Source organism: Mercenaria mercenaria, chromosome 19 (genome assembly GCF_021730395.1).
Source record: "Mercenaria mercenaria strain notata chromosome 19, MADL_Memer_1, whole genome shotgun sequence".
Lineage (NCBI taxonomy): Eukaryota > Metazoa > Mollusca > Bivalvia > Venerida > Veneridae > Mercenaria > Mercenaria mercenaria.
In genome coordinates this window covers 3822812-3849432 of record NC_069379.1, presented here as the reverse complement: position 1 = coordinate 3849432, position 26621 = coordinate 3822812, and the positions used below count along the sequence as shown (strand labels likewise).

General features: G+C 33.2%; 3 protein-coding genes across 3 annotated transcripts; 1 reads left to right on the top strand and 2 right to left on the bottom strand.

The window, feature by feature from the left end:
- Nucleotides 1-207: 207 nt before the first annotated feature.
- Nucleotides 208-13266, top strand: LOC123542999 (uncharacterized). Its single transcript, XM_053532052.1, has 6 exons — nucleotides 208-538; nucleotides 2756-2822; nucleotides 7550-7720; nucleotides 9701-9850; nucleotides 10179-10270; nucleotides 13060-13266. Exons 1-6 carry the CDS (start codon nucleotides 218-220, stop codon nucleotides 13264-13266), a joined length of 1008 nt encoding a protein of 335 aa, XP_053388027.1. The 5' UTR covers nucleotides 208-217.
- An 8083-nt stretch (nucleotides 13267-21349) lies between these two features.
- On the bottom strand, nucleotides 21350-22842 carry LOC123543045 (tafazzin-like). Its single transcript, XM_045329106.2, has 3 exons — nucleotides 22732-22842; nucleotides 22428-22502; nucleotides 21350-21515 (listed from the first exon to the last, which is right to left on the bottom strand). Exons 1-3 carry the CDS (start codon nucleotides 22780-22782, stop codon nucleotides 21414-21416), a joined length of 228 nt encoding a protein of 75 aa, XP_045185041.2. The 5' UTR covers nucleotides 22783-22842; the 3' UTR covers nucleotides 21350-21413.
- A 311-nt stretch (nucleotides 22843-23153) lies between these two features.
- Nucleotides 23154-24554, bottom strand: LOC123543044 (tafazzin-like). The gene is made up of 3 exons (XM_045329105.2): nucleotides 23886-24554; nucleotides 23642-23767; nucleotides 23154-23467 (listed from the first exon to the last, which is right to left on the bottom strand). The coding sequence occupies exons 1-3, from the start codon at nucleotides 23998-24000 to the stop codon at nucleotides 23154-23156; spliced, it is 555 nt and encodes a 184-aa protein (XP_045185040.2). The 5' UTR covers nucleotides 24001-24554.
- Between the last annotated feature and the right edge of the window lie 2067 nt (nucleotides 24555-26621).

Here is a 26621-nt window from a genome sequence, read left to right as displayed (position 1 = left end):
CGTATTCAAGGCAAACTGTTATTTACTGACAGAAGTTTATTTTAGAATAGAAATGTATACATATTGTAACCGATTATGTCAAGAACCATGTTCTTTTTTCTGGTGACATGCGTAACAAGTATAAATATCGTTTCGTCGTTAAGCATATAATACAGAAACAGTTATCTAAACAACTGACTGTTTATTCAGCTGCGCCAGGAACTGCATCAGCGGTAAAATGAAATCGACTTTATTTTTGATAGTTTGTATAACTTTTCAAAAAATTTATGTTGCTTTTAATACTCAAGAAGGAGGCGTTAATATTTCATTTAACGTCACACGTATGTCAACATGTCGGACGGAAAAAGATATGTTTCGTCGAATTTTAGGAGTAGGACTTCCGAACTGCGTGAGAGAGTGTGGCTTACGATCGCATTGTGAAGCTTTGTGCTATAGGAGAAAGTTGCAAATTTGTGATTTATTTACAACAAGCGACGGAGGAAAACTTAGTAACGGAGACTGCATCTTTATTGCGAGATCTGAGATAAAGATTGAAAAGGTAGTACTTTTATAGTCTTTTCTGAAAACATATTTAATTATAGTCATATTCAAAGTATATGCTATTAGCTTAGTAAACGTCATTATCTAAGTTTACGCCAATATCTTAGTATACGCCATTACCTTAGTAAAAGCCATCTTCTTAGTATACGCCATTACCTTAATGCACGTCATTACTTTAGTATATCTTAGTATCCGTCGTTATCTTAGTATACGCCCTTACTTTAGTATAAGCCATTACCTTAGTATACGCTATCACTTAGCATTATCTTAGCATATGCCGTTATCTCAGTGTAGTTCATTATATTAGTATATGTCGATATTGTAGTTTATGTCATTATTGTAGTATATGTCATTATTGTAATATACGTCATTATCTTAGTATGTAGCATTATCTTAGTATTCTTCCTTATCGTAAACTTTGCCATTATCGTAGTATACGCCATTATGGTAGTTTTTATCATTATTTCAGTCGTAGTATAACCATTATATTGATAAACAGTCATAATCCCTGCACATTTTAGAGAAAAGATTGATGTTTAAACATTAAAGACTTCTCCTGGAATAAGTTGTATTGCAGATAATTTTCCTTTAAGATATAATAAAATAAAAACAAAATTCATAACTATCGGTTGCCATGCTAACTCTTGTACTTTGATCATTTTTAGAACATAACAATTTGGTATTGAACCAAAACTCAGAAAATTATGTACGGTATTTTATAATAGAAAAGCCAAGTAATACTTATGTCTCCCACCACACAGTGGTGTGGGAGACATACTGATTTACTCCAGTCTGTGTGTGTGTCTGTGTGTGTGTCTGTCTGTCTGTCACAAAGCTTGTCCGCACTCTAAATCGAACATTTCTCATCCGATCTTCTCCAAACTTCGAAGACATGTGTCTGCCAGTAAGTGCTCGGCCAAGTTCGATAACTAGCCAAATCGGCCTAGGCACTTCGGAATTATGGCCCTTGATTTACCGAAATCACTCAGATTTCTTGCGCAGTTTTACCCCTACACCGGCGCCAATACTACTAGTAGTATAAGCGTCCTTTTGGTGTCAAGAAAGCGCATGGACATGTGGATTAAGTGAACAGTATATAAAGACTGAATAAAATTGAATTGAATTGAGTTGACTGACTTACTATTTAGATGATTAGGTAGTTGTGGGAGACATGTGCTTTTCTCTAGTTTTCCAAATTATTTTATAAAACCGATATGTTATTCACTGAAAGATTAATAGATCAACATATATATCATAAGAAGATGTTAAAAAACCTACAGGTCGCCTTGCTTGTTTCCGAGATATATATTATTCAATAAACTCCCTTTTAATTTTCTGATATTCAGTACACATTCTGTACATGTTCTTTTACCCTTGAAAACATTTTCATTCTTCCCACCTTGGACAATTGATTTAAATCATAAAAATTAATGAATTATTTAAAACACTGTTCGCTATTTGAAGTTATTTCACTTTTTCATCTGATAAAATTTAGCAACTCATATCTGGCTCATTAGTCGAATTGTTTACTATATCTATAAATATTTAATATGACCAATTCACTATGTTCTGCTTATTTAAAAGTTATCTTCATTTTAAAACAATGTAACAGCTTTTTGTAGCATGAAAGTGAATGGATAATAAAATACGCACTGGTAACTCCCGGATACGTCTTTAAGGATGACGAGTCAAGGCTGATATGTTTGTATGTATAGATTTTCAACCCATTCATTGTGACATTGAGCATTGGGGTAACGCTTTGATACATGCATGAATACAAATGTGATGGAAAAAGGGTTCATTAATGTATGAATGTCTCTGTTAAACAAATTTAATAATCGATTTAATAGATACGTGAAATACATTTAATATGTTTGTATGAAGGTCTCAGTTAAACCTTTAGTATGCTTTTTTGCAAGTGACCAGTGCATACCGACATCAGCATGTACTGCACTGAAGTGCAGGCTGATCATGGTCTGCACTGTTCGCTATTCAGTCTATAACATTTCACTGAACACTCCTTTGAATGATAAATAGTATTGCCAAAATTGAATGATGGACCAGGTCATTATAGAAATTTAGCAGGGTAAAGGTTAAACCAATCAAATTGCTTGAATTTGATTGGATATATACAATAGAAAGAGAACCGAAGACATATCTTTGCGAAAATAGCTTTACAGATCTTGAATATTCACAACTTCACTTTCACTTCCAGACACCGTGTGGGGTTTGCCCTCATGGGAAAGATTGTGACATAAATTCTAAAGTCTGCATTTTTAAAGGTAAGATGAAATTATCTACAAGTATACAAAGTTTTGTAAATAGACTTTAAATATTCCTAATAAATATATTTTCTTGAGAAAGCAGTTTATATGGTTAAAGTGGCGTATAACGCTTTGAGACATATTATTCGCTGAACTTTTTAAATGTTTTTTTTTTATTTCTTTTTTTATTTCTCAGTAGTATATAAACCTTTTCGTTTTTGATAGTTCTTGCAAATCATTTAATAGGTAAAAGGCAAACTGATGTTTGTGCACACAATTCTTACTGCATTCTATCAATCAAACCGAGTCTGCAATTTTCACTGTTTGCATTGTTCTCGGTGCTTCCGAGGGATCTACTTTCCAGATTTTATTTACTGCATTCTATTAAGTTTTCCCTGCCTCTGAAAACGTGTCATATAGTTTAAATGCAGTATGTAAAGATTTCTCTACCTCAAAGAGCCCTGTCACAAAGTTTTAATGCCAGTCTATGGGTTATCCGTTCAACATCTTTTTACTGATTTTTTAGCACCCCCAGACAATAGTAGAATTGATCTAGCATACCTCAGTAGGTTGCCCTTTTGAAAACAGCCCGTTTATTAATATTTGTTTCCCGAATACTTACTTTGAGCGATAGATTTTCGAGAGAAAGTATTTATAATGGTTTATTTCAATATTTCTTTTAAGTTTTGATAACTTTATGTAATGACTGAATAAATCAGTTTCTCTTTTTATTTTTATGTAAAATAATTAATTTTGCAGAATATCTTTTTGCTTCAACTTTTGCTCCGAAAGTGGCACTTATATTGAGCATTTAGTGAAAGTCACTTAAATTATAAATTTCCCTAACTTTAGGGGAACAATCAATTATGCTTTCCCAAAAATGACAACTTATTAGAACATATGTTGGTATTTTTGACTTTATGAAAAGTACTATTGATGTGTTTACAATTTTAATAAGGCAAAAGTTTTCTTGCATTCATTTTTATGTCACAGTAAATCAAGAAAATAAAAATCGTCCAATTTATTACAGCTCTATTACAAGGTATTAGTTTGCAGAATTCTATATATCAACTTTGAAAATGCAATCGAATGATATGAACAAAAATCATATTTGTCTCACTAGAAGTTAGAGAAGAATTCTAATATGCTTGCCTCTGTTAAAACACTCTTACGCTAGAATGACGTCACATTAACGTGCGGTGACGTCAACGTTTTTATTACGACAAAGAAAGAGCGCATCTATATTTTATCTACTGTTTTAGATTAAGGGCATATTAGAATCGAAATAATTTATAGCACAAGCGTGTTTTAACACTATACACTCGGGTGGTGATACGTCGTTCAAATAATTTCACTCGGGCTGCGCCCTCGTGAAATTATTACGCCCAACGTATAACCACTCAATGTGCATAAATAGTGCTAAAGCACTCTTTTGCTATAAATTATTTCTTAAATAATAGAGCCGAACAATGCAAAAATCTCGCGATTTAATGAAATGAAAATTAAATTATTAATTTAATCGATTAAATCAATTAAATTAAATTAATTAATTAATTAAGTTAATTCATTAATTCATTTCATTTAATGATTAATTGATTAAATGATTTTATTGAGTTTGAGGAGAATAATATGGAATAATATGAATCAACATTTCATTACATACAATTCATTAAGGAAATACAATCATAGGATTTGAGAACAACACGAATCGACATAAATTACATTAGTACAGAAGGTTAAATATTTTTGGACTATTGAAAACATTTGACGATAGAAGAAAAAAGTCAAATTGACTCAGATTCTGGTAAAGATTGTTATTTTATTGTCAATTTTGGCGAACAATGAAAGTTGATGAGTGGAGGAGGGGAATAAGTACAATTATTCAAACAAAAGATACAACATGTATTTCACAGCTGTACATAGCAGGAAAACAAAACCGGACTATTTTAGCAAGGAAAATCCAAGCTTGAAAACAAAACAAAGCAAAATATGAAAAAAACACTATATAAAAAACAACAGCAACACTTGTGGAAATCGTGAATTCAGGAATCAGAAATCGTGAAATCGTGAATTCATGAAGTGGAAATCGTGAAATCAAGAAATCGTGAAATCATGAAATCGTGAAATCAAGAAATCGTGAAGTTTTTTCGTGAAATCGTGAATTCATGAAGTAGAAATCGTGAATTCATGAAGTGGAAATCGTGAAATCAGGAAGCAGAAATCGTGAATTCGTGAATTCATGAAGTGGAAATCGTGAAATCATGAAGCAGAAATCGTGAAATAATGAAGTTGAAATGTCACCACGGGTCTTTCGTATTTATGATACACATATTACATTGCTGATAAGAAAGAATATGCATTTATTAAAAAGGTACCTTTTTCCGTCTATGTATAAATGTTGATTGTTTTATGGAAAACCTTGCAGTAAACAGCTATCTGACAATATGAAGGATCAAGTTAAAATTGGTAACCAGTCAAATGTGAGTGCGTACCTTACTAATACGCGTGCTTTATTAAACTGCTATTTTATATATATAATCAGATATCGTACTGTGTAGTTTATTTTTTTTTTATCATGTTCTCAAAGGACAAACCTTCATACTAAATCACTGTTATACAGACAAGAGCATTCAAACAAAAGAGGAGTACATGTACCTTCATATGAGACTCGTTGATATCTTGAAGGAAGATTACTTTAAATTCTCGATTATTAAACAGTAATCGGTTCTTTTTATGATAGAATTTGAAGTTTCGAAACAACATTATACACAAAAATGTTTTATGTTTTACAGAAATAATATTTCTTTCTGGCTTTATTCAAGGCACCGACCTCCAGATTTAGCTAAAAATAATAGTTCTTTCAAATTGAAGTTTGGTCATATTATGAACATTAGAATATGAGTTTTTGTTTCTTAAATACTTTAAAAATTCCAAATCAAGAAAAAAAGATGGCCACGTTGGGAAGCGAACCCCGGCCCGCCGCAGCAATAATGACATTTTTTCCGTCGTCGTAACCAACAGCGCTATAGCGGAATTAATGAATTATGAACTCAAAATATAGATATTCATAATCGAGACAGTTTACCTGGAGTAAAGCTTTACAAATACGTTTCTATTTTCGTCGTAAAAACAACAAATTCTCGTGTGTTTCCGTAAAATATAGTTTGTCAGTAATCAAGTTTTAACTCCTTCTTAAGAAATATAGCATTTATCTCCAGATAATATTTTTGTTGTTGTTGTCAAACAATCTGGAGGTCAGTCCATTTAAGTGTCAGGATTTATAACCAAAATGGCCAGAACAAACTAAACCAATATGCAGAATGTTATATTGCTTTCTACGAGATAATATGCGAGCTTTATTTCAATATATTGTTCAAAGCAATTTCAAAAAGTCAATGCAAAAATCTGATAAACAGCATTAGCTAATGTAACGGAAACAATCCCATCAGACGTAACTGCTTTAAGACAATCGATAATGAAGGGAGATAATGCTTGATGGTGACGTTGGAGGAAAATTAATTATTGCATACCGGTATTTCTTCTTTTTTTTCGAAAACGGTCATACACATGCCTTCAAAATTTAGCCGTCGCGACACAAAGGACGAATAAAAAGTAAATGTTCCCATTTTGTATTACATGAAAACACAAATAACAAAAATCAAATACTAACGTGATACTTTTATAAACACGAAACAATATATCTATGGCACTTTAAATATCAACAAGTATACATTTTAGACATCAGAACAAATGTTATTTGGTTTTGCTTGAACAGTTTCAAGCCAGTTATCTTAAAGTATGCAATATAATATTATATTTCAAATTAATCTACAAAAATCACTGGGAGACGGTTTAAAATTTTAAATATCTGTCGGCAGTAATTTCACTGTAAATCAACCTACTTTAAAAATCCTTGATACTTTTCTCAAACACTTCACGGACCAAATGTGTAGGCAACGTACACACTGGAATTAAGCGAAGTTTTTGAAGACAGTATTGATGAAGTGTTGCAGACGTTTTTATCCGAGGAATGCACTGTTTTTTTCTGTCTTCGGCGGTTTTTAGTTTGTTAATATCTCAGACTATCAAATAACAAGAAAATTACAAACAAAAATGTAACATGAATCGAGCGATTTTTCCAATGTATATGATACCAAAAAGCCACGTGGGTTGGCTGCCCTAGTTATAATGCCTATCTGCTTTTAAAATGCCCTAATTATCCTATGATGATCATTAAGACATTTTGTTCCCCACAGTGACCTATATTCTTTGTATTTATAGCATTTCTATTCAGTTTTCTCTTATCGGTCAACATAATTAATAGAATTTGCCCTAAAATGTATAGATTTATTTAAGTTGTGAACAAAAAAAATACAAACTTTTGAAAATTTGGTTGAATAAATGTCATAAAGCCTATGCGCCACCCTAAAGTTTCGACTATTTGTTAAATACATATATGCGCATTTTCGAATTAATAGAAACATGGTGTGAAACACATTTTCCTAACCATAGAAGCAGTGCCTAATCATTATGAAAGCATTTTTGAAAATTCCCGTTTAATTCATGTATGTTATTCAAAACATGTGTAATAGAGTTCCGCTTAAGCCGGTACTAGGGGATTGAGAGGTGTTGCACATTTCATTACCTCTCATGAACAGACTCAATCAAACCGTGCCTGCTATTATTCTGCTTGGTTGCATTCTATGCTTCCAAAGGATTTTTTACAGATTTTTTTTTGAACTCAGAATGCTCAAGAATGGAGATAAACAATGGTGTGGTTCTCGGAAATGTTAATACCAGAGGGAGCACTGTCCGGTACAAATGTAACAATGGATACAGGGACATGTCAAGACTAAAGACTGGTATCTGTCAAGAGGATGGTACATGGAATATGAGTGCCAACTGCAAAAAAGAGGGTACCAGTTTGTGCTTTATGCCAAGTTCTTTGTAAACTAAGACCTTGATTAATACAAACATTTTTTTTTCATACTTTGTCAAACTGTAACCTTTATTCATGCATGATAGCCGCATATTAGTTGAAGTACTGAGCGATAAGCAATACGCATCTAAACGACAATGATTTTATTGAAGTGCAAATCATTGCTTGAGATAGACCTACATTATGTCGAACCTAAGAAGATATCAAGGATGACAATAAACATCCATGACAACATCCTGTAAAATAACATTGCCTGTTTTGTGTGGTTTTATTTTCCAGCGTGCCACTTTATTGTTTGACGCTTTGACATAATAATTTTGACTTATTAAAAGTGACTAATAAAGTGTAAGACTCCATGATGCTTTTCTCCTAAATCCTACATACAATGGACGGAGGGAGTTGATTTTTGTCTTGCAGTTTTCTTAGTCGTCTCCTTCAAAAGTTAGGCTCTTAATGCTCTGACTTCAGACAAGTTGTTGAGTACATTGGTGTAATTATACCTTAGATTTACCTTAATTTTATGTTTTACTTTATTAATTTGTTATTTTTGCGCTAATGTTAGAGTCGTTCTCAGCGGGGATTTTATTTACATTGTTTTGTCTAACTTGTTGAAAGTAGGGTAAGTGCGAGGTTGACATGCCCTAAACGCGTTTAAACCCCCAAGTTTCCTTTATATAGGCTACTGACCGTTCCAAGGCGGTGCCCCTGTTTTCAACTGGTTTTCTGTCTGTCTTGTTTTGTCTGTTGCGTATGTTTTCTTGTTGTTGTATGCGTCTTTCCTCCTCCTTACTCCCCCTATTGCCCCCTCCTTTCCCCTTGCATTTGCGCTACATTTTGCCATCCCCCTTTACTTTGAGTTAGTTTTCGTGGTTCCCCTTTATTCAGGCTGACGGAATCCTAAGGTGGTACACAATTGTTTTTTCCTGCTTATATGGTGCGTTTGTGTGATTGTGTGTCTAAGACGGTGCCCTACTGTTTTCAATGTTATTTAGTTGGGTGTGGTTGTGTGTTTGAGTTTGGTACACATGAGTGTCTGTGCGTTTGTGGTTTACGTTGTAGTGTGACTGTTATTTAGGCACGTAGCATTCCCTTGGTATATTCATCCTTGTTCTTATTTCCCCTTCAAATTCCTCCCCTCCCCCCATCCCCCCCCCCACCCACAATTTTACCACTTCCTCCCCCTCTATCTATATTTCACATAAATTAATATGTACTTGTAAGATGTTTGAAGCAACCCGTCTGTAATATTTTTCCATTGCAGCTTTTTTTTGTTGTGGGCCTACTTTGCAAATGCGTGGCTCTGAAGCTGTGTTTTAGGTGCTCTGTGCTTCCGAACAATCTACCCTTACCTATTATCTTTTGCTACAAAATAACACATAGTTACAGTCTTCTTCGTTCTATAAGAAAATAAATCGGGTCATATTAAAATGACAAGGCTGTCTATTTTATCAGTTTCAAATTCGAATTTGTTGTTAAATACCAGCACTTTTTCTATTTACTGGCAAGCGTTTATGTTGTACTTACTCAGAATACATTTGGAACATTCAGGTAGGTAATGGACTTGTAAAGGGAAAAATATTTCAATATATATATACCGATGTTTATCAAATAGCAGAGAATCATCAAAAATAATGATGTTAACTAACGGTAGGTTCTACTTTTGCCTTTAAAAGCAAGTGCTACGAAAGTTTCATACTGATTGAAATTACGTTACACTTCTAACACCTGTAATAATCATTACATTTGTTAATTTCTACTGAAGGCAGTGGACCTCAATGACGCACCATAATTTCCATGTAATTTCGTATTTTCGTTCAGCAATTCAGCATTCTCCGAACGTAAACTCAACGCGCATATAACTTTTCGTGAAAAATGGAAAATGCCGAAATGGTCTATGGAGAATACGTAATTTTCTGATTTTCATCAAAAATCCACTACCTTAATGTCTTCTTTTTAGTGATATTAAAAGACTGTTCCGAAGTAAAAGAGTGTAACTCGTCTTACGCTGATGGAGAGTACTGGTTATTTCCTGATGTTCTTGAAGGGCATAAAGTCAAAATATTCTGCTCAGGAATGTCAACATCGTCGCCGTCTGAATACATATCAGGTAACATTTTGTATGATTCTCCTCTCAAGTAGTTACTTGTATAGATATATATATATATAACAGCAAGTAGTTTCATGTTTGAAAGTGTGTGCTATATCTTTGAAATTAAGTGTTACATGTATAGAAGTATGTACCAGAGCATAAAAGGAAGTGTGTGACAGATCAAGAAGGTGTGTAACATGGCTAGTAGTAACATGTAAGGAAGTGTGTAAACCCAAAACAAACAAGCAAGTAAGGTGTCGTGTAATGATATTGATTATAGTACTGTAATTTATTACTTTAGTCTGTAGCAGTAATTTTGGAACTGCTTGTAAACCATGCATTTCAGTTGACCAAGACCATAACTATGGCTTTGATGCCGGAGCAATTAACACTGTCGAAATGTTGACAAGATACATGAAAATACGTGTCAATGTGAAGGTAAGGTTTATTGAACGTTAGACTTTCCATACTGCTTTATAATTTTAACTGGAATATCACTGACTTGATAATTTGATATTAAGATTTCGGTCAATTTATGATATGCAGACAATAGTCAGGGCGAGCGGCTTTGAATCTATATATCCTGGTTACATGGGAAGTTATCAAAATACTCCGTTGCTATTTAAACTAACTCGATCTTTTTCTTGATTTATTATTATTATATATATTTGTATAACATGTTTATTTCTGTTAAAACACACATTAAATGACGTCACGTTAACATGCGATGGCGTCAATGTCTTTGTTGCGGCCAAGAAAGAGCGCTACTATATTTTTACTGCTGTTTTAGATAAATGGCAGAAATATCCTGTTTTAATTAAAGTAATACACCCAAAAGCGGTTATACATCGGCAGAATAATTTTCTCGGGCTACGCCCTCATGAAATTATTCCGCGAACTATAACCTCTTTTCGTGTATTAAAAACGTTAAAACACAATTTTCTATATATTATTTCTTAATTTGTATACCGTAAGTGTACTTATATTAGCGCAGTTAAATTTTAGCGCAAACGCCTTAAATTGAGTAGTTTCTACTTATTAACGCGTACTCGTATTAGCACAGTATCAGCAGTAGGGGTGTAACGATACATCGAACTATCGATGCATTGCGATACTAAGTGTCCCGATAGCATGCATCGATAGAAAAGTCACGATCCAATAACAATCGCCGATAGTTCCTTCAACAATAGTTTTGAAATTTTAGTAAATATAGAAATAATTTATAATTTATAAACCAAGAAACAGAGCCAGCTTTCATTTGCGCCTCGGAAAATGTTTACGTCTCCATTACAATAATTACCCTCACGGAATTAAATTACCATAAAGGGCTGAGAAGTCTGGGAGATAATTAATAAATTTAGTTTCTTAGAAACTTTGATTAAATATATTTAACTAACCTGTTAATTTTAGATGAGAAAATGTACTATGGACATGGAGAAAGAAGGCTACTTGTATTATACAGCAAACTGTTCGGTAGGGCCCTTCATTTAGTGCTGGTACACCTTAATCCGATCCGTTAATTTTCGTCTTTTTCGATGCTTTGGGTAATTAAACATGTTGACATTCGCAACAAATGGCCGATTCGTTTGAGTATACCTTGCATAGGTTTATTGTTTTACTTATTGTTCCAAAGCCAAGGAAGGCAAGAAATATTTAATGTTAGAATTATTTCTGTCCGTTTCAGTTATACAAACATCTCAATGTGTGTTAACAGCAATTATAAACAGTGTCGTCTCATACACTGTGTAACAATGCCAGTTGGTAGCTTTACTGTATAAAATATGATGGCCGATAACTATTGCAATAGTATCGCAATAGTAACCTGCAATAGAATAGTATCGCAATATTTTTTAAGCAATATCAATAGTATTGCAATAGTCAAAATTCGCCTCAATAGTCACCCCTAAATTCAGCAGAGTTAAAATAATGAATTAGCGGTATCTGAAACACCGATTTCCGATAAAATACAGAATGGGCCGAACGTGACTGTTGTATGAAACAGTTCTGCCCGGGACTATATATACACGTTTTTTTCTTTAAAAAATATTACCTAATAAAGTTTGCATATGTATTAAGTCATTTTTTAAAAATAAAAGCAGTATATATATATTATGCATGTTGATCTGTTACCTTTATATAGGTTACTGACCGTTCCAAGGCGGTGCCCCTATTTTCACCTTGTTTTTTCCGTCTCGTATTTTGTGTTGCGTATGTAGTCATGTTTGATGCTTGCATTTATTAACTGTCTGTATTGTATTTTGTGTTGCGTATGTAGTCATGTTTGATGTTTGCATTTATTAACTGTCTGTTATTGTATTTTGTATTGCGTATGTAGTATCGTTTATTGTTGGTATTTTATTAACATTGTCTTGTCAAACTTACTGAAAATAGGGTAAGTGCGATGTTGGCATGCCCTAAACGCGTTTAAACCCCCAGTTTTCTTTATATAAGTTACTGACCGTTCCAAGGCGATGCCCCTATTTTCAACTGTTTTTCTGTCTGTCTTGTATTTAGTGTTGCTTATGTTGTCTTGTTTGTTGTTAGCGTTTCTTCCTCCTTCTCATCACTCCCCCTATTGTCCCCATCCTTTCCCCTTGCATTTGCGCTCTCTTGTTTTGGCATCCCATCCCCCTTTACTATGAGTTAGTTTTCGTGTCCCCCTTTATTTTGGCTGCCGGAATCCTAAGGCGGTACACGATTGTTTCTTCCTGCTTATGTGTGCGTTTGTGTGCTTGTGTGTCTAAAGCGGTGCCCTACAGTGTTGTTGTATCTTACTTTTCTGTTTATCTATGTTAGTTAGTTGGGTGTGGTTGTGTGTGTTTATCTTTGGTACATGAATGTCTGCGCTATTGTGGTTTACGTTGTAGTGTAACTGTGATTAAGGAACCTAGCATTCCCTTTGCATATTCATCCTTGTTCTCCTTTCCCCTCCAACCTCCTCCCCCATCCCCCTTCTTACCCCTTACCCCTTCCTCCCCCTCTGTATATACTTTGCATAAAAATCAAATGTACTTGTTGGATTTTTGAATCAACCCATCTGATATATTTTTCCGTTACAGGTCCTTTTGTTGTGGGCCTACTCTGCTAATGCGTGGCTCTGGGGCTGTGTTTTTGTGCTCTGTGCTTCCGAGAAATCTACCCTTACCTATTATCTTCTTATTTATCTGTTTATTCATGTCGAAAGTTAGAAATTATTCTTTTTATATATTTTTTGTCTATATCTTCAGACAATGGAGATTGATTGTAGGGATACCACATTTACGGATCCGCCTTCTTCGAGCTTTCATTATGCAAGAGCTTCTGGCTGCAAATGTCGTGGCGGATGTCAGCCATATCAAGGATATTTCAACATATCTACAGTAGGAACTGGACTGAGATTTAACGATGAGGTGATATTCATTCACAAAATATGCATGTCTGAAATAGCAGATTAATTTAAAACTTTCCTTTGCAGAAAACATGATTGGCTGTTCCCTATTATGTCAAAATTTCTTGGTTTGTGGAGGAAGGAATATCGTTTAATTAAGCGAAAATTATTTATGAAACAGAATTTTGTTTATTGCTTTGAAGATACCAACAGTGGTTTAACAAGAGCGTAGGTCAATAAAACGTCTTATACTGCTTTAATGTGCACTTTACTATATTCACTTTTAATACAACAAAGAAGAGAATCTAATGTACATCGGAACAAAAGACCTAGGTTTTCCTTTGAAAGGTCAATTTCCTGCGTAAAAGATTTTGTGACAAGTTCTATACGGGTGCTAGTTTGAAATAGAAAATACGGCTATGAATCTGAAACGCATGCCTTTGCTAACATTGATGTTGACCCCTATGATTGGTTTATATACATATTCACTGTAAATCGCTGTATCTTCAGTTCTGGTAAGCTTTCGTAGAGAGAATATATATTTTCTCCGGCCCAAATCAGTTTAAAAGGCTAAAATGTCACTGCTGATTTCTGAAACAATGATAACAGAGCTTTGAGTATATATACAAATGATGAACCAGTACGAATGTGTAGTATAATTCGGATGTGTACATAGAGAAGCATCGAAACTAATCTTATTGAGTTAGTGGATTTGTTGTGTACTATGCACGCTCGTTTGTGCTGCTAGGTTCTTTGTCGTAATTGGTCTGGTATATTGTGCTGTTGATTTGTTCGAACAAATTCTCTCTATCTATATGTATATTTAGTCAGTAAAATCCTTGTGCAGGAATAAAATGTAAAACATTCAGTTACGAGGAAATAACAGCGGTAGATTTCTCAGGTTTTTTTTATACAATATTAATCATTCACTGCAGGCGCTTTCAATATTCAACAAATATCTTCAGGCAGTTATATATTGAAATTTTTATACACAGTTGTTAACTTCTTATTTGTTTTTTTTTGTTGGATTTAACGTTGCACCGACACATGATAGGTCATATGTTAACTTCTTAACCGCAATTATTAGCTCTATTAGGAAAGCGCAGATCTACCTATCGCAAGGTCGATATTTCAATCTCCTGGCGAACCATATATTCTATGTGACGATTTGATAAATGCCATTGTGTCTGAAATCATTCGTCCTCGCCCTCTGATTTTGAACTTGTACCTAAAATTCTAAATAATGAAAAAAATAACGTTTGTTGCTTATATACAACATTTAAGAAGGAGTATAATATGTAAGTCTTGATTTGATTATTTTGAAGCATGTTATATTAGATTTTTAGAAAATTTCTGTAATTAAAATTTATTTTCCATGTAGCCGCTCTTGCAAATAACCCTACCTATAAAGCTGTTGATAAGTATTTAATCCCAAAGAGTAACTGGATTATTGCAGGAATAATTTATCTTAATGCCAAAGTTTTCAGTTACATTTATATTGTATAATATAAAATCATGTTTTCAAACAAATAAAATGAATTCAGATCCCCTGTTTAAAGACACTGATTCTGATATGCAAGGTATGTGGTCTATGGTCTGCGCATTGGCGGTAAGAGCCAATATACAAGACTGGACGATTGACAGACTTGCTTCTGTTTATCATATTAAGCTACTGTATAGCTACTGTGCAGTATATAGATTGCATGTGATATTTTTCACCTTTATAGCCAACCAGTTTTCACTTTTATAACGGGTTTAGAAAGCCTGATTAAATTGGGACTAAACAAACAAAGTGATAAAATACAACAGCATATTTATTTTTCAATTAATCAAGCTTTAAAACATTTGTACCTCATTATTGCTCAATTTAAAAAAAAAAATAATAAAAGAAAATGCATTTAGGCACCTTTTTAAAAATAATGAATAATTTATGTGTATTTTTAACAATGATATCTGCTTATTGCTGGATTTTATTATGAAGGTCGATATTTTTTTTTCATTTATTTAAAATGTAACTGAGGGCTTCTTTAATTTCTAATAAAATCCAGAAATATTCAATTTTTCTGTTTTTATTTTGTTTCTTAGATAAAAAGATCATAATTAATTAATAACTGAAAAAAAATGATCGTGGTTTCTGTTATTGAGTTTTATATAATTATTTCATTTTCATTAAATTAAGGTGAGAATTTTCTAAACTGGTGAGAATTGTCTTGATGTAAGAATTATAATTTAATTAGTCAGGACATTACTCAACAAGAATGAGCAATTTAGCAATTAGTGTATTATCAATTAAAATAATTTTGCGTATAATCTGAAAAAAGCTGATTTGTATTAGTGAAGTGTATAGCACTGGAAATAACCAATCATCTGTAAAATTTATGATCCTCTGTCATGGACTACATGTCAACTCTACAGGTTTTTTATGGACCCTTATCAGACTGGACCAGACAGGATCCTGTTTATTAGGGATTAAAATGTCTGGCTTTTAGGTGTGTGGGTGGGGGTGGGGGGAGGGTGGGGGGGTCACTTTTATAGGAGATTTTCTTTGCCTTTAAGCTGAAATTTAGAAATATTTAGAAATTTAGACTGTACCGTATGACATATCATACTTAAAAACAAGAAAGAACTCTTCTGTCAGTATTTGCCATGGACATTGGCATTACAATGAAATGACTTAGTACTAAGTCTTTATTGTTTTTTAACTTGTGTCATACATGTGTATAGATAAATGCAAGGTAAGATTATTATTTCAGTCATCGATTGATATCTATGTGATTCATGTAGAGAAGTTGGTAGTTACTTGAGGAGAACAGGTTAGCACTGGTTGAGAATCAGAGCACAATGGTTAAGTTAACAGTCCTCTGTTACATATCGGAAATACTGTTGAAAAACGGCGCTAAACTAAACACATTTAAACAAATAAAATCTTTCATTCATTTTGTTTTATCGTTCGCATTTTGAAAATAATTATCTCTGAAACTACAAAATTTGTCTGCTAATGTTGCTGTTGAAAGAGTGAATGTTCAAACGCCGTGAAATGCAAATATATCAAACGAAGTATTAATACGGTAGTAGATACCCGAGAATTGCGACCTCTAGAATTTTCCGCTTTTGCGAACAGGACCTCATAGTCGAGCGAGTTCATTAAAAAAAATCTCAGAGGTCGTTAGGTGTATCATTGCGAATACGGCAACAAAGTTGATACTTGGCTATATCTTTCATTATGCATAATGTACTTTTAATATGTCCCGCCTGGCTTTTCCATGTGCTATTATTGCAATTTGAGTGAGGTTAAGACTAATTTAATATAATACATAAGTGGAATTTCAAATAATATTTGTTTAAGACAATACATAAAATCTGACACTATTCTTAATACAGAGACGTGTCAATTAGATCGATATAGCTGTTGTCTAAAAATCCATCACTAGATCTGCATAACGTTTAAAATGTCTAGAGATATATAACCTGCAGAAAAAGGATCTAGAAATTCTGCATGAAGTAAGTAAAATCTAGGCTTTTCGGAGTTGTAGCAAGGAATTAAATTTGACCGAGGCAAATAAGAAAGGGTATTGTTTAGCGCTGTTTTCGAGTTATTTGAGAACCAGGGGCATTCATTTCGTCTCTTTGCACTTACAGCGGTAAGCCTGGGTTGGGGTGTCCCTATCCAGACGGTAAGGGTTGATTAGAAACATTTAGAATATAACAAGAAATAAGGCATTCTGGTGATTTTTCGTTGCATAAACTTACTGTTAAAGTTGTTTTTGAGAAAGAAAAAAAACGAGACCATTAGAGCAGAAACATTGACCGAAGCAAGTACCTCAACAGTGGCTACGGCTATACCTTTATATCCGGTATCAAAATGTATTACTCCTGAAGGTGCAGTATCAGACTAAAATATAGAAAAAGGTTTGATATTTGATCAGTGAAGTAGCGATATGGTTTGCTGCAATAACCAATATCGGAATAATACATTTTAATAACATTTAATGCATAAGCACAAACATATAACATTTACAATTGTGTACGTAACACTTTTTATAGAACAACTACAAACTTTGATTTTACAAATAGTCATTTATTGGACATACTACATTGTATTTGTTCATTTTGCGTGTTTGTTCCATTCTCTTGTCTAAGACACGCCCGGAAGGCATTGCCAATAAATAAGTTGTGAAAAAAGAATTTAGCAAATTGATGAATTTAATACTTCTAAAGAAACATTAAGAAAGGTTTTAAATAAAGGCATTAAATTAGATTTTATAATTATTAATAATTAACATTATTATACCATGTTATGTCCTTATTAGGTTAATTGGGTAGCTACTGGATATAAAGCGGGAATATCGGATTTCATGAGAAATGAGGAGAGCACGATAATTTCTGCGAGATGCGGAGGTCACTGCGGCTGGTGTGTTCCTGACGGACCCTTGCGTGTGTATTATAATGAACGAGATGGTAAGTAAAGCTAAAGGTTGTTTTATTGTAAGATTTGTAAATGTACGATCAGAGCTATTGATTGTACAGCTGCGTTAACTTATTAATATACCCCCGAAGTATTTCGAAATAAAGTTGCATACCACAATCATGTTCTTAAAGGGATATCACCACAACGTTTTAAATTGCATTAATTATACAATACAAAGGTATTTGTCATCGTTTTTTAAAAATATAACGGATGTTCATATGGCTTTAGACCAATCAAAAATGTTTGTAACTAGTGACCTAAAATACACAGCCTTTAAGCTATAATTATATGCATTATATATACAATTCAAATCACTAAAAACTATATAACATATTTGTTTGTTTGTAGTATAAGAACGAAAGATCGTTTTACCGAGTCAGCGCCAGATGTCAAATTTCTAACGAGTGGGACATGATATCATAAGATACTCTTTGAACGAGTGGAACATATTTTCATCCTGTTTTGTTAAATTAGTCAAACATCTCTTTTATATCATATTGCCCGATTTTTGCCCATTTTTAAGTTCTTACGAGTATGAAATACATTTGATATGTTTTCACTGTGACAATACGAAATATTCGTGAAAACATGCAATAACTTCTATATATCTATGGCTTTCAGACCGGTTAATAAGGAAAAATCAGTCACATTCATATAAATGTGCATGAATGGCTTTAAGAAAAATGCTCTTTATTTCTTAAAATAAATGTCCGTTACGATTTTTTAAATACACCAAAAATGGTTTCGAATATTTTAATTTTGTACTTGCATTAATTTTGTTTTGTCATTTATAATAGTATAATAATATGGTTTATTTAAAAAAGAAATACACAAGAACGTGTTAATTAATAAGTTGTACAAGTAATTTTGTTTGAGAAATAATATATTATAAACAGTGATTTGTCGTTGATTAAAATCATTCTTTGGAGTTCAGATGCAAAGGAGAGGGCACAGCCCGAGCGATATGATAATACGCATCTAATCGACGCACTACGATTTTATTCAAGAGTATAATACTTCAACAGCATATCACTGTTTGAGATATTCGAAATCGAGGATTATTATGTACATCTTTGACTTCATCAACTAAACATTTGTCTCTTTAATGTGGGTTTCGTTTGACGTTACATGTAATAGAAAAACAAACCGGTTTGTGTTAGATTAACTCTTAGATTATGCTTTTCATAAAACAAATAAATTTTCGCCTTATATTTTAACGCGATGTTTTTTCTTTACAGTTGTAGCAGACGACAAAGCAACTACCCCTGAATGTATTTAATCGGACACACCGGGTTGTTAATGGAATTGCGACATCATCAGTTATTTTTGTACTTTGATTTAATTGATAACGTGTGAAATTTCAATTAAGGATATTTAGTCTAATTTGTACGTGCGAATTGGAGTGTACATGTGGGCTTTTTCACTTTAACATGAATACTGCATGGCAAAGGAGATGACCCAGTAAATTTGTGCCCCCCACCCCCCCAAAAAAAACAATGAATATGAAATATATGACTGGTGATCTTTTACACTTAGGTTATATATAGAAACACCATGAACATGTGCTACAGATACTTGAACACATATATAAATATAAATTTATATGTTCCTGTATTTCGATCACGGGAATTACGAATTGGCATGAATCATGCATCATGTGATGGTATGTGAATTGTAAATAGTCTACGTTAAGCAGCGACTGGACCACTCTTAACATTTAAGCAATATTTTTGGAGATATAGAGAAAACATGACATTTACCTTAAATTACTATGAAACTTATTTTAAATAAACAAATATATCTTTAAAGGGATGTATAAAAATGTGTTTTTATGAAGCAAAATCAGACTACTGTACATTGTATATTTTGAATGTTGTAATATATTGCAATATGATGTATATGATGTAGATAACATTTGTTGTATGTTTCCCGTCACAGCAGGGGGTGGGGGTGGGGGGGCGACTTAGCGCTATATATTAGCTTCTCTATAAGATTTACAGGTATATACATGTATAAAGGAAAAATATTATTTACTTAGGTTTCTGATGGATGATAGTACTTCTAGTACATGTATTATATTGTTGTCGTGATATTGTTTTTTACTGAACGAGATCATATAAGTGTATGTTTTCCAGTGGAAGTTCTGTGCTTTGGTTATATTCACAATATGTTACGGGAGGTATACCTTTCAGTTTATACGAAACAGTGCGTATTCTACGGGAAAAGAAATAACTTGTGTTTGATTTTATAATTATCTTTTTACCGTCGTCTCCCTTGATTAACAGAATATAACTAGTTTTGGTTCTGTTATCGAGTACAAAAGTGTACACTAAAACCATTGAAACAAAATTGGTTTGTGCCTAGCTGCTTCAGATACATGCAAGTTTACTTTTTTAAGATAAGTCAAGTGAATATTTTAGGGGAATCAACATTATTTGCAGTAATCAGAAAGTGAAGTACATTATTGCCTACACTTATAGTTGTAATTTATAACAGATTGGAATTGAATAGTGGAATTGTGAAGGACACTACGATGTCCTCTTTGATTGTGTCTGACAGAACAAGGCGGAGTGGGGGGGGGGGGGGGGAGGGTCGCGGAGGGTTGGGGGGGGTGGGGAGGTGGGTACCTCTGTGATAGGTAGTTCTTAAATCCCATGGAAATAAGCTAATTTATTACCTGTCATCTGGCATTTTTTCTGTCGGATTTTTTGTTTTGCTTTTTCTTTATTTTTGCATTCTTTAAATACTTCAGCTTTTGCACATACTTCTGAAGAGCTTTAAGTTTACCTCAGTATAAAATTTTACAAAATGCATACGACAGAATCCTGTAACATAGACCACTAGCCGGAAGCAAGTACAATAGCAGATTGCGGGACAATAACCGCTTTTTTGGCCATTAAGGATGTGTAATGTCATTTTAGCATTATTTTACATCGTATCGTCGTTAGAATAACGTAAATAAAGACATTTAATTAATTGATTGAAAAAATATAGTTATTTTTATGGTAACTAGTTATATAATAAACTAATTATTAAACGGTATTGAAGTTTCTTTTTACTCTTAAGCCAATATTAATGCTCAGGGGTATGTCAGAATGCAAAAACAGGTCCAGTCGTGCCAAATGCCACTCCAAGCCCGCCATTGTCATTTGATAAATATATATTACGTGAGGAAAAACTCATGACAATTTACAAACAATACACAAACATTGGAAATCACAGAAATCTCACATGATCTTTTAAATGCTTATATTGGAATGAACAATACACAGATGTTTAAATATTCAAACTCTTCTTTTATCAGGAGGGGGCCTCCATGGCCGAGTGGTTAATGTCGATGACTTCAAATCACTTGCCCCTCATCGATGTGGGTTCGAGCCTCACTCTTGGCATTAAATTCTTCACGTGAGGAGCCATCCAGCTGGCTTACGGAAGGTCAGTGGTTCTACCCAGGTGCCCGCTCGTGATGAAATAATGCACGGAGGGGCACTTTGGGTCTTCCTCCACCATCAAAGCTGGAAAGTCGCCGTATGACCTACAAATAAATAAATCTTTTATCAGGAAATAGTTCAAATAGATAAATACCCGAGATGAATCAGTGCATGTGTATACAAGTTTATTAAAGCTGATACACACATTTCATGTTTCTAGTTCATATAGTTTTCTTCTAAAGCTCGGGGAGCTTTATTATTGACATCAGTTCAAAGATCAGATCTTATGAACATTCATTTAACACTTCGCGAGCTTCATTTGTCCATTGTCTGCTCTTTATGTCTCATTTCTGTCTCCGCCTTGAGCGATGCAAAAACGTTCTGAATTTTGTCTGTAATGCACTTCCTTACTTCTTCCTTTAAGAAGAAAAACGACATCAAATAAGTAAACAAATACTTGTCTTATTTCATATAAAAAATTTCCAATGAACTGTATGGAATTACATACTACCCGTGTTGTTTAAAAGTTCTTCCAATAGTCAAAATGGTGCAACATTCATGAAAAAAGAACCCTTCTATCTAGTTTTAAGATATAAAGATGGATAGTAGTTTTTCTTATTCCTTGATAAAAATGTTTAGCATCAATGAACTACATGTATACAATCACATTTAACGGTTCACCAAACAATGAACAGCAATCAAAATGGCAGAACAATTTAGTTGACCAACGCGAAACGATTGAAAGCTATTGAAAAACAACACGAGATCCGTAACAATTAAAAAAGATTATTCATTATAACAAATATTAAGGTTTAGGAGCATATCATCAAAACACAGAAATATTTGCTAAAAAAAACAACATCTTTACCAATATTTTACCTGACCATTACATGTTCTGCTTTACTGTCCCGTACGACGGATACTTAAAATATTCTGAAAAACTTTCCCCCCTTTGAAAATGAATACCATTTGTAAAGAAATAAAAATAAACAATTGCTGAAAACTGCGTTCCACCTAGCTATGTGAAATTTCAACATTTGTACATTACTGCAAATGCATCAAAACGAACATATGTACCAGTTCTATGAAAATGGTGAGTTTTTAAAAGCGTTTAACTGTCCGGAAGTTTGGCTCCTTTATGCAGTCCTTTTCCGGAATGTGATGTTTATATCAGTATACCGACACTTGTTTCGTACAGTAATATACATGTTTTAAATGCTGTTTAATTATCATGTGAAGCAACTCTTACTTTCTATGATTTTGTGTTGTTTGATTTTTTTTCTCGAAACGTAAGGCTAAGCGTTAATTAATAGATTATGCATATACAACCTCTGACTTTCTTTGTTCCCGTAGCTGCCTGAGATCTTCAAAATCAAGAGGTTCACCTATAACAACTGTTATTTTCTGAAAGAAGATACAATAAGTATATGTATTACGGAAACCAAATAATGTTATATTCACAAATATAAAATGAACATACAAATTGACCCTCGAGAAAACTGTGGTTTTGAATGTTCAAGCGAGAAACTAACTTTCCGCATTAGCCACAAACTTCAAATTTGCAAATTATGAAATAAGCGATATAAAATTGTAATATTATTCTAAAAGCAATATAGATTCAATATAGATTTACTTTTCCTACTCTAGGATAATACGGTTTCTTTGTTGGATACATGTTCTCCATCCCAAGATGCCAATAGGGTAATACAATAGGGGATACATTGCTATCTGCAATAAGTCTTCCTACACCTGGAATTAATTAGAAAATATTGAAATATTCATTCAGTCTAAATATAATGATGACATAGTCAAGAGGATAACATAAAAGTATGTATAAATAATATATTGTCCTTGATTTACAAATATTATTATAAAAATCAGACAAACATCCAACAGAAAAGGTCACATTTAAAGAACGCATCCGCCAAATACCTACATTGCATCTGTTAGCGTTAAACACGACAAAGGTTGTAGATAAGATACAACAAAATAGTCCCTTATCTGAAAGTAAGAATAAATCTAAAACAGCTTCGGTATGTATCCTTTGATAAATACTTAATTGATTGAAAACAAAAGATTTATGAGAATTTTTATTTCACAAAATATTAACTTGCCCCATTTAAGTCTCATGAAATCCTTTGAAGTGTTCACTATTCCCTCCGGGTACATGTGCACCCAGTCCCCGTTGTTTAGCCTACTGATACAGAAGTCCATTCCGTGTTGATACACGCCATCACCCCGCACAACCGGAATCACTCGACCTAATTGAAAGAACAATGCAGTTTGTTTGGTACGACAAGAAACGTCCTTAGCTCCTGGAACCCAACGTGTTGATGGCCGATTTCTTATCTGTTCCCATGGTAACATATCTATAAAAAATCAAAACTAATTGTGTGCACCTGTATGTTTTCAAGGTTGAAATTAATTAAAAATGGTGTATTCCCAAGATTTTAAATGTAGTTTTGTCAATTTTTGTGTAAAATGAGGATCACATTGAACAAGATAGATTTAATGTGTATTTTAATGTACAAACTCATACTTACATGGCAGGAGAAAATCATCTATCATGCTGTAATGATTGCTAACAGTTATCAGAGGCTTTCGTTTTGGTCGCTTGGCAACACATCTATAAAGAGCTTCTCTGCGGTACACACAAGGTTTATTAAGACCTAAAATAGTTAAAATATCACTCATTTCAAGGACATAATCTGACAGACCCGCGGAACATTTTCATAATACACCTCTCGCAGTGTAAATCCAGAAAAAAGCATTTTGTTTTCGATTTACCGAAGATAAGTTTGCTGCAGAGGGACATCAGAAGTAAGACGGCACAGCTTAAAAATCTCCATATTCTCGACTCTTTAAAAGGTGTTGGCGTCATCCATACTTCCGGCACTACCATGTCTATAGTATGCGGATAGTGTTTAAAACTGCAAAACCAAAATCATATTTGATAAAAGGAAGATAACTAAAAAATAACGTAGGAGAACAATCCTTTTCACCACACAAAATCAATGTTTTCAGTTCATCAGGTAAAAGATCATGGCAGACAGGGGTTGTTCTGATAAATAACATTCAAAGGGTTATGGACAGACGGTGAAAAGTATTTTTATTTATATGTAATTATGACCTGGCTCTAACCCCTCGAAATTCATGCCTCTAAAAGATATTTTGTAGACCTTTTAATACATTTAGCTTGCCAAAGAGCTAGAAAATAATAATAATAAAAAAAAAAAACACGTTTTTGTATAATTTGTCAGTTTTGTAAAAAGGGAAGTTAAAGTGTGCAAAAACATGTAAATTAAAGTGAACTGAATTAATGCTTTGCACTGTCAACATATGGTACTGCAACGGTCTAATATTTGTCTGTTATCATGTAATATGCAGACGTAAAGTTGATAAACGCTTGACTACCATGTAATGAAATTATGAATGTAGCATTAAATTTCAGATGAAAACATAGAATTTATATCATTTCCTTTATGCACTTACTTATGTAAACTAATTGATGAATTTTCAAAGTCTGGAAGTATACTAAAAGTCATTAGAGGAGCTCTTAAGCTCTTTTATTTTCAAATATATTCCTTTATGATATAAAATCTATGCTCTTGGTTTCAAATATTTTACCTCGTGACATAATGCTTAAGTTTATGGTTTCAGATATCTTATGTCCTGATATAAGTCCTTTGCTACCGCTTCGTACCTCGTGATATAAATCCTTTGTATTTGGTTTTGATTCTGCCTATCTTACCTCGTGATATAAAAAAACCTGTGTTTTTAGTTTCCGTTATCAAATCTCGTAATACAAATCATAAGTTTTGGCTTCAAATATCTTTCCTCGTAATAAAATATATGATACATATACTTTGTTTTGGTTTCAAATACCTTACGTTGTAATATAAATCATATGTTTTTGGTTTTAGTAAGAAACAAAATAACTACACAGTGACTTGCTTAAAGGCATGTGCGGTTACTTCCGTTTACTAGGTTTTTTTTTTATAACGAAACGACTTCAGCCTTGTTTCATAACAAATATGTTTGCTGAAATGCTAGTATCGGACAACATAAATGCATCGCTGTTAAAGACCTACCACAGAATAACTGAATTATTTTTTTTGTGTCCATGATTTATTTTATGAATAGTTTACATGAACAGATAGAGCAATACAAATATCTATTCAAAAATGACTCCTGCATATTTCAAACCATAACATACTGAATTAAAATAGCGGTATGCATTGTACTTGCTGTATTTAGTTTTTACAATGTCAGATAACTATTCATATAGTCTATTGAAACTATAATGAAAAGAGTCCGATTGAATAAGCTAGCAGATTAAACTGTGAACACATTCTAATAAAGGAATCGCCTTATACTACTTCAGGGTTGTAGTATAGCTTTTTCTAATTTGAAGGGTCAGATTTGTCCCCGTTTCTGTGAATTGGATTGATAATCCTCTTTGTCCATGAAATTGGATATATTCTGTCTTCCAGTTGGTAGATTTTGTGGAAAATTCTAACCCAAAATAATGTTACAAATCGACTTGCATCTACATAAATTCTGCACTAACTAAATTGTATCCTGATGCATTATTTCTAGACATGGAAAATATTGTTCTACTTATTACTATATCATCAAAATGTTTATCTGTTAGCTGTTTGATCTATATGCATATCGCCCTCAATAAAGTTATTTCAGAAAATGTATTATGAACCGTGGAAAAAATACTTTTCAAATGGAGAAACATCAATTTTACGTTCATCAGTTTTTTTAGAAGTCTCGTATTTAATTAGTTAACCTTATTCCAAAACATTTTAAATGATATATGACTTTGCTCAAACATAATGCGTTTTTCCATTATAAAAACTCTGTGTAACATCACAAAACTTTTTTTACGGCTTTTACAAAAAACATAAATGACATTTTCGTCACTTCTGTACTTCTTCAATTTCCATTTATTATGCATATAGTCTAAATGTGACATTAATGTTGTCGTAAAGAAGCAAGTCAGTGGCGCAGTGGTTAGCAGATTGGACTACAACGCCAGCGTCCCGTCGCGGCTGATATCCCGACTAGTGTTTCAGTGCTGGGTGATATACTTAATTTGGTACTGTTTCAAGCAGTATCGGCCTAGACTGAATGCTTGGGATGTAAATATGGCGCCAGTCGTAGGCTCGGCTGGAAATAAGTTGTTCCATTCATTCAAGATGGGGACTTTCGTCGATTAAACAAAAAACTTTACCTGTACATTTAAGCATATTATATTTGTTGAGAAAAATGATCTTGCTTATCATTTTACACGTAATCAAGAAGTAAAACTATCAAGATAAATTGTACCATCGACTTCTGCTAACTAAGCATAAGGAATTTTTTAATTATATCGAAGATTTTATGAACTAATAACAAGACCTCCTAAAAGCGGGAAAATATAAGCTCAAACAAAGTTTTAAATCGGAAGAAACAATATGAACCAATATAACAAAGTAAAATTTAAAAGAAAATATTCTTTAAAGTGTGTGTTTT

What these genes read in the sequence shown, in the direction of transcription:
- LOC123543044 (XM_045329105.2), bottom strand. Translation starts at nt 24,000, where the DNA reads ATGGTAGTGCCGGAAGTATGGATGACGCCAACACCTTTTAAAGAGTCG. An exon ending in CTGCAGCAAACTTATCTTCG is followed by an intron (nt 23,768 to 23,885) that starts GTAAATCGAAAA and finishes TAACTATTTTAG; the next exon opens with GTCTTAATAAACCTTGTGTG. An exon ending in AGATGATTTTCTCCTGCCAT is followed by an intron (nt 23,468 to 23,641) that starts GTAAGTATGAGT and finishes GATTTTTTATAG; the next exon opens with ATATGTTACCATGGGAACAG.
- LOC123543045 (XM_045329106.2), bottom strand. Translation starts at nt 22,782, where the DNA reads ATGGAGAACATGTATCCAACAAAGAAACCGTATTATCCTAGAGTAGGA. An exon ending in ATTATCCTAGAGTAGGAAAA is followed by an intron (nt 22,503 to 22,731) that starts GTAAATCTATAT and finishes ATCTTCTTTCAG; the next exon opens with AAAATAACAGTTGTTATAGG. An exon ending in GGGAACAAAGAAAGTCAGAG is followed by an intron (nt 21,516 to 22,427) that starts GTTGTATATGCA and finishes TTCTTCTTAAAG; the next exon opens with GAAGAAGTAAGGAAGTGCAT.
- LOC123542999 (XM_053532052.1), top strand. Translation starts at nt 218, where the DNA reads ATGAAATCGACTTTATTTTTGATAGTTTGTATAACTTTTCAAAAAATT. An exon ending in CTGAGATAAAGATTGAAAAG is followed by an intron (nt 539 to 2,755) that starts GTAGTACTTTTA and finishes TTTCACTTCCAG; the next exon opens with ACACCGTGTGGGGTTTGCCC. An exon ending in AAATACGTGTCAATGTGAAG is followed by an intron (nt 10,271 to 13,059) that starts GTAAGGTTTATT and finishes CTATATCTTCAG; the next exon opens with ACAATGGAGATTGATTGTAG.